Below are 13,885 nucleotides of genomic sequence, written 5' to 3'. Positions count from 1 at the left end.
ACCCCAGCCAGGAAGAGCAAACATTCCCAGACACAACATCCTCCTGGGTCTGTCATCAGGTTGACACAGAGAAAATCGAGCTCCTTACAGGAGACTGTCAGGGTGGGCTGGGGTGGAGTTTTTAGGTGTCTCAATAACTGGGAAGATAATTGAAGACATTATATTTTTTACTCTTTTCAGTGCCTGTCTCCGCAGCAAGCACTTGTCAGCCAGATCTTGGAGGCCAAAGCCTGTCTACCCTAACACAAAGAAGACACTCAAGTTGTCTAAATTCATCGACTTTTCTGAAATTTGAAATCTGCAATTTCCCGAGCTGTGTTCTGTTGTTAAGTGGCTGTCCAAATTCCTGAGCTCATGTTTAAGTGTCGCTGATAAAGAAGGAAACAATCCAATCAGGTTTACATTGGCGGTTCAATTAGGCACATATGAAGTAGTCACTCCAAAGCGGTTCACAGCAAATTTATTCCTGGGACAACCTTCTTTTACCACCCAACTTAAATCTCCCAGGAATTTGTTCCAAGAATAGAAGCTAACTGCTATAATACCCCGAGCTAATTGCAATATTATCCTGATTGGAGCCTAATTAGAAGGCAGATCTGCCTCACTAGCCAACACCACCTCTCCTCCTACACAGAACCCTCAGGGATAGATTCTCTTGTCCTAGACAACTTTGTTATTTGATTATCTACACTGCAGCTCTTTCTTGCTAATTTACCACTTTTACATATTTATGCCCCCTAATTAGTCAACAAGTATTAAACACCTACTGCATGCTCATCCCATGCATCCCAAGCAAACAGAAGGATGTTTGCTTCTGGTTCCAAAGAGAAATACATGCTTCTTTGGGGTGCTGGTCTCTTTTGGGGTCTTCAGTGAGATGAACAAGTAACGTATATGAGCAGAAGCTCATGCCTGTAATCCCAGCACTTTAGGAGGTCAAGGTGGGCAGATTGCTAGAGCCCAGGAGTTCAAGACCAGCCTGGACAACATAGTGAAACCCCACCTCTACTAAAAATACAAAAAATTAGCTGGGCATGGTGGTGTGCACCTGTCATCCCAGCTACTTGGGAGGCTGAGGTGGGAGGACCACCTGAGCTCGGAAAGTCAAGCCTGCAGTGAGCCGAGATGGCATCAATGCACTGGTGCATTAGACAATGCCTGAACAATGAACCTTGTCTCAAAAAGTAAAATAAAATCATACATATGCAGGAGTATTTGCACATAAAACACACGCCTGGAAAAATACATGTCTGGGGTATTTGCATATGCCTTGTGGAGAATTTCTAGGGTCGGTTAAAAGGAGAAAGAAACTAAATTATATTGTTCTGGAACTCTTCTCCACATCACCCAGCCAAGGAGCATAAGGAGAGTGCTTTCATTTCATTCATTAACTCACCAAATATTTGCTGAACATTGACCCTGTGCTTGGCCTTGGAAGAGAATTTTGCAGAAACACAGTCCCTTATTTCAGATTTGACAACACAGTGGGGAGACTGTATCTTTTTTTTAAATGCAAATCATAGAACAGAGGCAACATTCAGGACTGATGAGGAAATTTGGCTCTTGGGAAATGGTCAGAACACCTCATTCTGCTAAGAGCAGAGCATCTTGAAAAGTTTCACCCTGCTCGTTGCCCCACTTAGCCCTCTGCAGGTCGAGGAAGCAGAGGAGGGAGCCACTCCTGTGGACTCAATTCTCACCCTCGCTGGTGAAAACAGAAATGATGGGTTCACATTGCTCACAGCTCCCCCTGGAACGACTTCCTTCTCTCCACTTCCAGACCCAAGCCCAGGCTTCCCAGGTTTCACCTTTGGACCTTTTCCCACTCCCCGCACCCGGGGCCCAGTGCTCAACCCACCTCTCCGCCCTTCACATCCTTCCGTGGTTAAATGTTGGCTTCTCTCTTCCCGTCTGTGGCTGTCTGTTACCCCAAGTCAAGGCCTTACATCATCTTGCTCGCCTCAGGGGACCCACCCCTCCTGCAGCCTCGGAAGGCTGAACTCCTCCGGTGCCCAGTTTGTCCTGACCTCAGAAGTACAACCCACTCCACTTGGAGGAAGCAAAGAGGGTTTTTAAAGAAATACAAGCAGCTTCACTGAGAGCTCATGGCTAAGCTCAGATTTTAAGAGGACAAGAACAAGAAAAACTAAAGGACAAATTGTAAGAATAGTTTCAGAAATGTTTACTAATGAGATGAATACATGGAAGGCGTTTAGCACAGTGCCTAAAACACAGTAAGTAACCAACAAATGGTAGGTGGTATTAATACTATTATTATTAAATCCCAGAATGACGGGATTACAAGAAAATGCATACGTAACAAAAGCAGCCTTAAAAAGCTAATTTTTTTCTCAGGGCCAGAGCAACAGGAAAGAGATAGACCCATTATTCAAGACAGATGATGTAATGTGAATAGAAGAGTGAACATTTTAAAGTGTCTTTTCTCCTAATATTCTTCTATTTTCTTTAGAAGAGAGAATAATCTTCAACCTGGAAAGGATAATAAACATGATTATGGGGAAATCGGGATCTAAGACAGATGATGCAGCACTTAAGGAGAGCCCTTCTGCTTTATGGGAGCCCAACACTCTTAACTCCAACTAAATATATATAAACTAAACTCAAGGAGAGCCCTACTGCTTTATGGGAGCCCAGCGCTCTTAACTCCAACTAAATATATCCAAGACCTTTACTGTGTGATTGCAAACTCCTACTGTAAATATTGAGAAGTCAGGAAGCTGAGAAGGGTGGAGAAAAATTAGAGATGAGCAAATGTCGCCCAGGTTTGTGAGAGAGAGAAGGTGGATTCCAGAAACTACAGATGGGTATGTCTGAGGTTGATCTGCAATCAGATAGGCTTATAAAAGATGGCAGATGTTACCAGTGGTCAAAGCGGCTTACTAAGAGTAATTAGTCAAATTAACCTTATTTCCATTGCTGAGGGATTGGTACATGAAGGCATTGCTACGCATATTGTATACTTAATTTTAGCGAAGCATTTGATAGAATCTTTCAGGATTCCTGGTGGATAAGATGGAGAAATAAGGGCTAGATTTAAAGTATGATTAGCCAAGTTACATAGATGGCTGAACATCCACATCTAATGAATGGAACAGTGTCCACTACAGAGCACATTATAGGTGCTTAGTAAATATCTGTTACTGTTACACAAATGAATCAAGCTGGAGGGAAGTTTCTGATGGTATGTCCCCATCTAATTTTATATATATACATGGAGAGAGAGAGAGAGACAGACAGAGACTTCCTCTGTCACCCAGGCTGGAGTGCAGTGGTGCCATCTTAGCTCAGTATAACCTCCACCTTCCAAAGTCAAGCAATTTGCATGCCTCAGCCTCCCAGGCAGCTGGGACTACAGGTGGGTGCCACCACACCCGGCTAATTTTTGTATTTTGGGTAGAGATGGGGTTTCACCATGTTGGCCAGGCTGGTCTCCAACTCCTGACCTCAAGTGATCACCTGCCTTGGCCTCCCAAAGTGCTGGGATTACAGGTGTAAGCCACCGTGCCCAGCCTTATTCAGTATTTTTTATCATGATTCAGATGATGACTTATGAGTCATGGGTATCAAATTTATAGGAAGCAAAGCTTGGAGGGAGATCTGATGCATTCAATAACAAAATCCAAAATTCAAAATGAAGCCAACAGGTTAGGATGATGGGGCAAAGCCTAGATGAAATGAAAAGAGACAAATGCAAATCATTCATTATGTTCTTAAAAGCAGCTGCACAAATGCAGAAGAGGGAGCCCCGGCCCCATTGCATTTCATGCAAAAGAGATCTGCAGGTCTGAAATGATCCCAAGCCCAGTGTGCTTCATTAGTATGAGGCGGCTGCCAAACACAGCTGCAAACTTAGGCTACACAAGAGGATGGAGAAAAAGAGCCCCAATATGCATTGCCTCAGCAATAATAGCTCGTATTTATTGAGTGCTTATTATACTAGATGCTGCTACTGCGCTGTGTTTACAGAAATGATCTCATTTATGTAAGTACCCGGGGGTGTAGTTTGCTTTCTTTTCCTTTTTCTTTTTTTTTTTTGAGACAAGGTCTTCCTCTGTTGCCCAGGCTGGAGTGCAGTGGTGAAATCTTGGCTCACTGTAGCCTCCACCTCCTGGGTTCGAGTGATTCTCATTTCTCAGCCTCCCAAGTAGCTGGGACTACAGGCGCGCGCCACCATGCCTGGCTAAGTTTGTATTTTTAGTAGCGATGGGGTTTCACCATGTTGGCCAGGCTGGTCTCAAACTCCTGACCTCAAGTAATCTGCCTGCCTCGGCCTCCCAAAGTGCTGGGATTACAGGCATGAGCCACCACACCCAGCCTTGGGTGTAGTATCGATCCAAAATGATATCTGATGTACAGAAAGAAGGAAAGACCTGTTTTGTATGTAAGAGTTAAGTTAGTAGAAATACAGTGAGGAGAGTCATGAATGGAGGGGAACATTGAAGAGACAATGCTGGTGGAAGGCTGCAGGATGTTTACACCCCTGGGACCCCGAAGAGGTCAGTGAGAAGAGAGTCAAGTTAGATTTCAATCAGATGGCACCATAGACCCGACTAAGATTGAACCGGGTAGGCCTACCCTAGGCTGATCTAGTTCGGGAGCCCCCCTCCTTGGGGATCGTTTTGGGGAGGGGTTTGTGCAGTGGACAAAGGATGAGATCAAGAGGAGACTATGTTGAAAAAAAAAATGCCAGCCAGGCGCGGTGGCTCATGCCTGTAATCCCAACCCTTTGGGAGGCCGAGGCGGGTGGATCCCCTGAGGTCAGTTCGAGACCAGCCTGGCCAACATGACAAAACCCCATCTCTACTAAATATACAACAATTAGCCGGGTGAGGTGGCGCACGCCTGTAGTCCCAAATACTCAGGAGGCTGAGGCAGGAGAATCACTTGAACTCAGGAGGCGGAGGTTGCAGTGAGCCAAGATCATGCCATTGCACTCAGCCAAGATCATGCCTTTGCACTCCAGGCTGGGTGACAGAGCGAGACTCTGCCTCAAACAAACAAATAAAAATGTTGGGGAAAGGAAGAGAAAGCCAGCAACTTCCTGGGTATCCAAGTCAGGCACATCAGCAGGTGTTTGTGTGCTCCCCCCAGCAAGTTCCTCACCTCCTTTGCCAGGGGTTACAGCTCCATGAGAGAAAAGCCTGACAGAGATGGAAGAGCCCCTTCTCCTAATGGTGGCTGTGTCTCTGCTTGGCTTATCAGCAGTGTGACAGTTTGCTGTTTGGATTGCTCTCCCTTGCCCAACCATTGCCAACCCAGGTTGAGCCCACCTCAAGGGATTGGGCAGATAGAAAGTGTGGGTCAGTACAATCCTCACAATAACTTAGATGATGACATTAGAGCTCAGAAAGGTAGATGTTTTTAACCATGGTCACACAGCTGGCCTACAGCGGAGCAAGGATTTGAACCCGGGGTCTTAATGCTAGGATCCAAATTGTTAACCACACAGCACTGGGCTGGCATCTGCAGAATCTCAGGTTCCCCATGGGTCCCCACATTTTAAGAAGGATGTGGACAGATCAAAGGGGTAGCTCCTGGAGAGCTACCAGGAGAATGGGAGAATGGGAGAGGCTGGAAATCTTGTCCTGTAAAAAACACAAGGAGAGCCAAGTACAATGGCTCACACCTGTAATTTCAGCACTTTGGGAGGCCGAGGAGGGTGGATCACCTGAAACCAGGAGTTCGAGACTAGCCTGGCCAATGTGGTGAAACTCCATCTCTACTAAAAATACAAAAATTAGCCAGGTGTGGTGGCTCACACCTGTAATCCCAGCTATTTGGGAGGCTGAGGCAGGAGAATTGCTTGAACTCGGAATGTGGAGGCTGCAGTGAGCCAAGATCATGCCACTGCACTCCAGCCTGGGCGACAGAGACTCCATCTCCAAAACACACACACACGCGCGCACACACACACACGCGCGCGCACACACACACACACACACACACACACACACACACACACACACACACACACACAAAACAAGACAAAAAAACAAAAAACCTACAGGTCATCAGGGAATTCTGTCTGAGATAAAAATGACTTGGGAAAATGCAATAACTGTCCTCAAGCTCTCAGAGAAATGTTATGTGGCAAAACAAAGACATTTATTTTTCACAGCAGTACTAGAATAATAATGATGTATTTCAACATTCTAAGGTTTAGAGTTCTCTTAAACCGGAGTGGGCTGCTTTGAGATACTGAGCTCCCGGGCACTGAAAGTATTCAAGCAGAAGCTGGACGCCATGGGCCAGGCTTTCTTTTATTAAAACCGAGATGCTACTCTTCCTCTTCTCAAAGTGCCTACAGAACAGCTGAGACCTACTTACCCAGCTCCTTTGTCACTATTGGTTTCATGACTATAAATTTCATACAGCTTTACTGAGGGATAACCTATGTACTGTACAATTTACCCATTGTAAGTGAACAATTTGATGGTTCCTAGTAAATCTATACAGTTCTGCAACCATGACTACAGTCCAGTTGCAGAAACTTTGTGATTATAGATTTTTTCCCCAAAGAACATTGTTAGCATCAAGGGTAGATCCAGGTCCCATGGGCCGTGGTTTCCGCTGACCTAACAGCAGGCCTCTGTGCTGTGGCTCTTTCCTCACATCCTCTCCTCATTCCTTCTTGGGAGTCACCTGATGCTGCCCTGCCACATGCTGCTTGGCCTTCCTGGGCCCTGGGCATCTCGCCGCTCCCCGAGTTGTCCCCACTGGGCACCTTTGCTTCCTTCCCTCCTTCTTTGCCATGGCTTGGGGGCAGGGGCTTGGTCTTCAGCAGATTCCAAGGCAGTAGGGTGTACTTAGAAGTATGTGAGCCCTGATAACCCAGACCTGTATTTGGCTCACAGCCATGTGGCCTCCAGCAAGTCGCCTTATTTTTTGTTATTTCTGTTTTGTTTTGAGACAGGGTCTCACTCTGTTGCCTAGGCTGAGTGCAATGGCTCAGTCTCATCTCACTGCAGCCTCTATCCCCCGGGCTCAAGTGATCCTTCCACATCAGCCTCCCGAGGAGCTGTGACTACAGGCACACACCACCACACCCAGCTACTTTTATTTTTTTGTAGAGATGAGGTCTCACTATGTTGCCCAGGCTGGTCTTGAACTCCTGGATTCAACCAATCCGCCTGTCTCAGCCTCTTAAAGTCCTGCGATCACAGGCATGCGCCACCATGCCTGGTGACTTTATCTTCTTGAACCTTAATTTTTCCCCTTTTGTAATGCAGACATAATACACATGCCTCGCTCAGTGCAAAGATCAGAGATGATGTGTATCAAGTGACTAGCACAGTATCTACTTTTTTTTTTTTTGAGACAGTCTTGCTCTGTCGTCCAGGCTGGAATGCAGTGACGCGATCTCAGCTCACTACAGCCTCCACCTCCCAGGTTCAAGTGATTCTCCTTCCTCAGCCTCCCGAGTAGCTGGGACTACAGGCGTGCACCACCACACCTGGCTAATTTTTGTATTTTTAGTAGATAGTTTCACCATGTTGGCCGGGCTGGTCTCGAACTGCTGACCTCAAGTGATCCACCCACCTTGGTCTCCCAAAATGCTGGGATTACAGGTGTGAGCCACCATGTCTGGCCAATATCCACTATTTTTAGTAAATGATAGCCATGATTACTGCTGCCACCTTCATTATTGACACTCAAATGTCCTCTGCTCTGAGTGCTTATTTTGCCTTTCTCTTCTAGGAATATCCCTGTTTTCTGGGTCTCTCCTGGTGTCCAGCCATTACCACAGGCACAGAGATGAATTCCTCTACACTTGGGAAACCCCAAGGCTGACCCCAGCCAGGGATGCATGTGGGTTAGTTGGGATGGAGCAGCAGCACCACCTAGTGGCAATGTGCAGCAGCACGCTAATTACTGGCCAAATGCAGGAGTTTGTCTAATAGCTACTACATCAGGACACCTTTGAAGTCACCTACTCCAGTGGTTCGTCCAGTGCTTGTGTGGCCACAGCATCCTCCTAGAGAGGGCTTCCCATGCCATGCACTAGAACAAAAGAGGATGCGGAGAATGAAAGACAAAATAGGAGAAAATTTCTCAGTGTAATGCTCCTCAGGGACCATAGGGTAGTAAAAAAAAGTTTAAAAAGCATCTCCACCAGATCTAGAGACAGGAAGTAGGTCAGTGGTTAGTGGTTGCCCAGTGCTGCGGAGGACGGGGGAAATGAGGAGTGACTGCTAAAGGGTGCAGGGTTTCTTTTCAGGGTGATAGAAATGTTTTAAAAGTGGCCAGGTGCGGTGATTCACGCCTGTAATCTCAGCACTTTGGGAGGCCGAGGCGGGCAGATCGCTTGAGGTCAGGAGTTCAAGGCCAGCCTGGCCAACATAGTGCATCCCCGTCTCTACTACTCATACAAAAATTAGCCAGATGTGGTGGTGCACACCTGTAATCCCAGCTACTCGGGCAGCTGAAGCACGAGAATCGCTTGAACACAGGAGGCAGAGGTTGCAGTGAGCTGAGATTGTGCCACTGCACTCCAGCCTGGGTGACAGAGTGAGACTCTGTCTCAATAATGATAATAATAAAAATAATAATAATAATGCTGATGAGTTTGTGGCCAGCACTGCTGTTCATACTTGGACAAGATATCTCCAGGGAAACACCAGAGCAAGACATTCAAAGGTAGGAGACAATCCTCCTAACTCTATGAGGCAGGTATCAGTATCCCCATTTAACAGTTAAGCAAACTGAGGCTCCGAGATACAGAGGCTAAGAGTCAGTGGCCTGAGGCTAGCAGCCAGTGAGGGACATGGCAGGGATGCAAACATGGCTTTCAGAGACCCAAGTCTTTCCTCAAAACTACTGTACTGAAAAGTGCTCCCCACTTATACTTACTCTGACTCACCAGCTCCAGTGTCACAGTGTGGGAAAGGCTGTAGTGGGTGTGCCGTGAAAAGGCAAGGCGTACTGCCAGGGCCTAAGGCTGGGACAGCACATCTCAGTTTGTCTTCCATAAACACACCCTAGGAGTTTCAATAGAAACTCTGCTAAAATTGATGGGGAAAGAGATTTCAAGAAGTTCAATACATTCAGAAGCACATGACTATCCTCTCCTCCTTCCAAAGCAAGTTCTTTATTGTCTGAGCAATCAATAAGTGTTTAACGAGGCCTGGCACTGTATTAGGTAAGCTGTAGCATAAATACAAAAGTGTAAGACACAGTCCCTGCCCATTTGAGGCGTACAATCTAAATATTTCTCAGAGGCCGGGTGCGGTGGCTCACACCTGTAATCCCAACACTTTGGGAGGCTGAGGCAGGCAGATCATGAGGTCAGGAGTTCAAGACCAACCTGGCCAACGTGGTGAAACCCTGTCTCTACTAAAGATACAAAAATTCGCTGGGCGTGGTGGAGGGCGCCTGTAATCCCAGCTACTCAGGAGGTTGAGGCAGGAGAATCGCTTGCACCCAGGAGGCAGAGATCACACCATTGCACTCCAGCCTGGGCAACAAGAGCAAGACTCTGTTTCAAAAAAATAAAATAAAATAAAATAAAATAAAACAAGTATTTCTCAGAAATTACTCCATGGTTAAAAAGCAAATCTGGACTTAGTTGCCAGTATTGCAATGAACATTCTTTAAATTCAATATTTTAAAGAAAAACATGATACCACACATTTATCATGGAATGAAATTTTTTCCTAGTAATATCAACTTCATTGTTATGAATAAATAAGGTTTGCTTCAGTTAAAATTCACCTGACATGGCCCTCCTGTATAATTTTTTATTTAATTTTATTTTTAAAATTTTATTTTATTTAAAATTTATTATATTAAATTTGGGACAGGTTCTCGCCATGTTGCCCAGGCTGATCTCAAACTCTGGGCTCAAGCGACTCTCCCACCTCGGCCTCCCAAAGCGCTGGGATTACAGGCATGAGCCACTGTGCCTGGCCAATCTTCTATAATTCGAATAAATATTTCTTGAAAAAGTAGTTTTAGAAGGTTAAATAGGCCAGGCGTGGTGGCTCACGCCTATAATCCCAGCACTTTGGGAGGCCGAGGCAGGTGGATCACTTGAGGTCAGGAATTCAAGACCAGCCTGGCCAACATGATGAAACCCTGTCTCTACTAAAAATACAAAATTTAGCTGGGTGTGGTGGCGGGCGCCTGTAGTCCCAGCTACTCAGGAGGCAGAGGCAGGAGAATCGCTTGAACCCGGGAGGCAGAGGTTGCTGTGAGCCGAGATCACGCCACTGTACTCTAGCCAGGGTGATAGAGCAAGACTCCGTCTCAAAAAGAAAAAAAAAAAGAAGTTTAAATAGAAGTGCTTAGGTACTAATATGGCCAACAATTGTCTGGACAAACGAGCTCTAGGCTACTTAGTGAACCTCCTCTCCGGGATATTTTTATTAATATTTGGAGAACAACATAAAACACATTTCCAAGTGGTTCATGAGATGTCATGGCCATCCAAAAGAGGGAGGCAATGCGCCGGAGCTTGGTCTTGACAAGAGATATTTTCCATAGCAAAATTTACCACTAACTCGAGGGCAATACCAGGTGGGCTGGGAATCTCACATCTCCCAAATTAGCCTCTTGATTCTGTCACAAACTTTCAGAACTCAAAGGCTTGTGGTTCTGGGAATGGAAACTAACCAAACATCATCTGGACTGAGACAGCCAAACCTGGGGACAGCGCCATCCCAAAAGTGAACCGTCTGCTTCATGGGAAGAACATTTATCTCAGAGCAGGGATGTAGCAACTGCAGTCGCAGGGGACCGAGACCCAAGACGGTGATGCCCAGAGCACAAACACGACCCTCCACTGGCCTGTGGGGCTCTGGGAAAGAGCTTCGGCCTCACACTGGGTCACCTCCCCACAGGGTCCCCATCTGGCAAATAAAGGAAGGAACTAGCATAAGGAAAAGGCTGGATACCTTCCTAGTGTTATGAAGTATTGATATGCCAGTGAAAAAGCTCACGGATGTCTTTAAATAAAGCATCTTACATCAGGAACTCTGGGCTACAATACAGCTTCAGGGAAAAGTTCCAATCTGAGCCTCTTTGCACCTGCAATAAGCAAATACCTTTTCTTTCCTGAGGATCATTTGCTTAAAGCACTGAAGAGTGAGCTGCTAGCTGCAGCAGTGGTGGTAAAGAATGACGATTTCTCAGTAGCGCAGTGGCTCATGCCTGTAATCCCAGCATTTTGGAAGGCTGAGGTGGGTGGATCCCTTGAGCTCAGGAGTTACAGACCAGCCTGGGCAACATGGCAAGACCCTGTCTCCACAAAAAATACAAAAATTAGCCAGGTGTGGTGGTGCACACCCGTAGTCTCAGCTACTCAGGGGGCTGAGGTGGGAGGATTGCTTGAGCCCGAGAGACGGAGGTTGCAGTGAGCTGAGATCGCACCACTGCACTCCAGCTTGGGCGACAGAGTGGGAGGCTGTTTCAAAAAAAATTTTTTTAATAAAAAATAAATAAACATGAAAAGGTACAGTAAAAATATGGTTTAAAAAAAAAAGAATGACAATTCCTTCCTTTTTACGAAAGGATGCCAAAGACTAACAGGACTCCAGACGCCAGACCAGGATTGCAACAGCTGAACTCAGTCCCCGCTCCAACTCGCCTCCATGAAGCCCGCTCTGGCCTTCGAGCACCAGCAAGCCCTCTGGACTTCTCCATCAATTGCAAAAATGATCATCAAAGCTACTGAAATGGAAGGTGGTGTTTAAAACTTAACACTGGGTTTCTTAAAATGTAACACTGCTTTTCTTATGGCATGGATAAGGCACCGTGAGAAAGCTGCCTCCACTCCCAGCACACACGTACACATGCACACAGCAGAGGCTAGCTGATGTGGCCACAAGGCACAAAGAATAGATCCTTCTGATCAGTTCTGGTTCTGGAACTGGTTGGCGAGCCAGTTCAGGCCTTCGTAAAGCCCATGTCCAGTAGTGGCACAAGTAGCCTGAATGTGCCAGTTTCTGTAGCGGAGGGAATGGAGGCCGAGCTCGTCCGTTATCTCTGCCACGTTCATAGTATTAGGGAGATCCTTGAAAAAGAACATTCAAAAGTCAATGTATACTGTTGTATCCATATAGCGAAATATGCTCTTCCCTGTTAAACGTGCCCAAACCCACAGTCTTCTCTGTTGATGGCCAACTCCAACCTTCCAGTTGCTCAGGCCAAAAAGCTTGAAATTATCCTTACTTTTTTTCTCTCAATGTCACAGCCAATCTGTCAGGAACTCCTAATGGCTCTACTATCAAAATTTATCCAGAATCTGACCACTTACTAACTCCACAGCTGTCGCCGCGATCTGACACCACATCGCTTCTCACCTGGATGACTGAAATAACTTCCTAACTGTCCTCCCTACTTCTCTGCTCTTGCTCCCGTGAAGCCTATTCTCAACCCAGCCATCGGTGAATCAGATTGAATCATTCTTCTATCAAAACTGCAACAGCTCCCCCTCTCTCAGGATACGAGTCCGAGTCCTTATGGTCTACAAAGCCTCCTGGACTGGAGACCTCAACGAAGTGGTCTGTTCCATCTTTTCAATATGGCACTCACCATACATTACTACATCACGACATTTACTTATTTAAGTATATTTATTATTGACTATCTATCTGTCTCCCCTAACTAGAATGCAAGCTTTACAAGGGCAGGAATCTTGGTCTATCTCGTCCTCTGATGTATCCCAAGTGCCTTGAAATGTGCTTGGCACAGAATAAGCTCAAACTAAATTTGAATAAATCAGCATTAAAGAACAAAGTAAGGCTGGACACAGTGGCTCACACCTGTAATCCCAGCACTTTGAGAGGCCGAGGTGGTCGGATCACCTGAGGTTGGGAGTTCTATACCAGCCTGATCAACATGGAGAAACCCCGTCTCTATTAAAAATACAAAATTAGCCAGGAGTGGTGGCGCATGCCTGTAATCCCAGCTACTCGGGAGGCTGAGGCAGGAGAATTGCTTGAGCCCAGGAGGCGGAAGTTGCGGTGAGCCGAGGTAGCGCCATTGCACTCCAGCCTGGACAATAAGAGTGAAACTCCATCTCAATAAATTAATTAATTAATTAATTAATTAATTAATTAAATAAAGTAGCTGTAGATGTACTGATATGGAAGGACTTCCAAGATATACTAAGTGAAAGAACATAATCATACAGTTGCTTACACAGGCAGAGAAAGTTGGATCTCTGGAAAGAGAAAGAATAAATTTAACAATGAATAGTAGCACTAGAATATTTCACTTGAATATTCTGAACTGTATGCGTATTTATACCATGAGAACATTCTGTTTTCATCATTGAAAACAACAGAGGCACCAAGCACGGTAGCTTATACCTATAATCCCAGCACTTTGCGGGGCTGAGGTGGGAGGACAGCTTGAGCACAGGTGTTTGAGACCAGCCTGGGCAACATAGCAAGATCTCAGCTCTACAAAAAAATTAAAAAATTAGCTGGGCATGGTGGCACGTGCCTGCAGTCCCAGCTACTTGGGAGGCCGAGGAAGAAGGATCACTTGAGCCCAGGAGTTCGAGGCTGCAGTGAACTGTGATCGCACCACTCCACTCCAGCCTGGGCGACAGAGTAAGACCCTGTCTCAAAACAAAACAAAACAAAAAAATCACACACACATACACACACACACCCTCCAGAGTCATTTTCTTTCTTTAATAGTCATATGTTCACTGTGCAAACTCTGGACTGACATTGAACCTGAACAGTGAGAGTAAAGGTTGTACAAATGATGATCCATCCACCGTTTAAAATCAGGTCTACAAAGAGTTGGATAACAAGAGACAATGATTTTGATAAATCTAAAGTGATAAAACAGGATGCAACATTGTCACAACAGTATGATCACAATTACATAATGAATGCACTCATGGAAGAGA

At 45.8% G+C, this 13,885-nt stretch overlaps 1 protein-coding gene across 2 annotated transcripts in view; it reads right to left on the bottom strand.

Annotated features, from left to right (window-relative positions):
• Positions 1-4,013: 4,013 nt before the first annotated feature.
• The window catches only part of LOC129533728 (putative uncharacterized protein encoded by CRHR1-IT1), a 42,846-nt gene continuing 32,974 nt past the window's right edge, over positions 4,014-13,885 (bottom strand). The window contains exons 5-6 of one of the 2 annotated variants that reach the window (XM_063705795.1): positions 7,746-12,031; positions 4,014-6,942 (exon numbers count right to left, since the gene is read on the bottom strand). In XM_063705795.1, the coding sequence (XP_063561865.1) occupies positions 6,554-6,942; positions 7,746-7,830 (474 nt within the window). In that variant the 5' untranslated portion in view covers positions 7,831-12,031 and the 3' untranslated portion in view covers positions 4,014-6,553. Of the gene's footprint in view, positions 6,943-7,745; positions 12,032-13,885 lie in introns of those variants that run through there. The other variant, XR_008680081.2, reaches the window with a different exon arrangement.

The sequence above is a fragment of the Gorilla gorilla genome, chromosome 4 (genome assembly GCF_029281585.2).
Source record: "Gorilla gorilla gorilla isolate KB3781 chromosome 4, NHGRI_mGorGor1-v2.1_pri, whole genome shotgun sequence".
Lineage (NCBI taxonomy): Eukaryota > Metazoa > Chordata > Mammalia > Primates > Hominidae > Gorilla > Gorilla gorilla.
The sequence above is the reverse complement of the archived record's forward strand: the minus strand, read 5'-3'. Positions and strand labels throughout refer to the sequence as shown.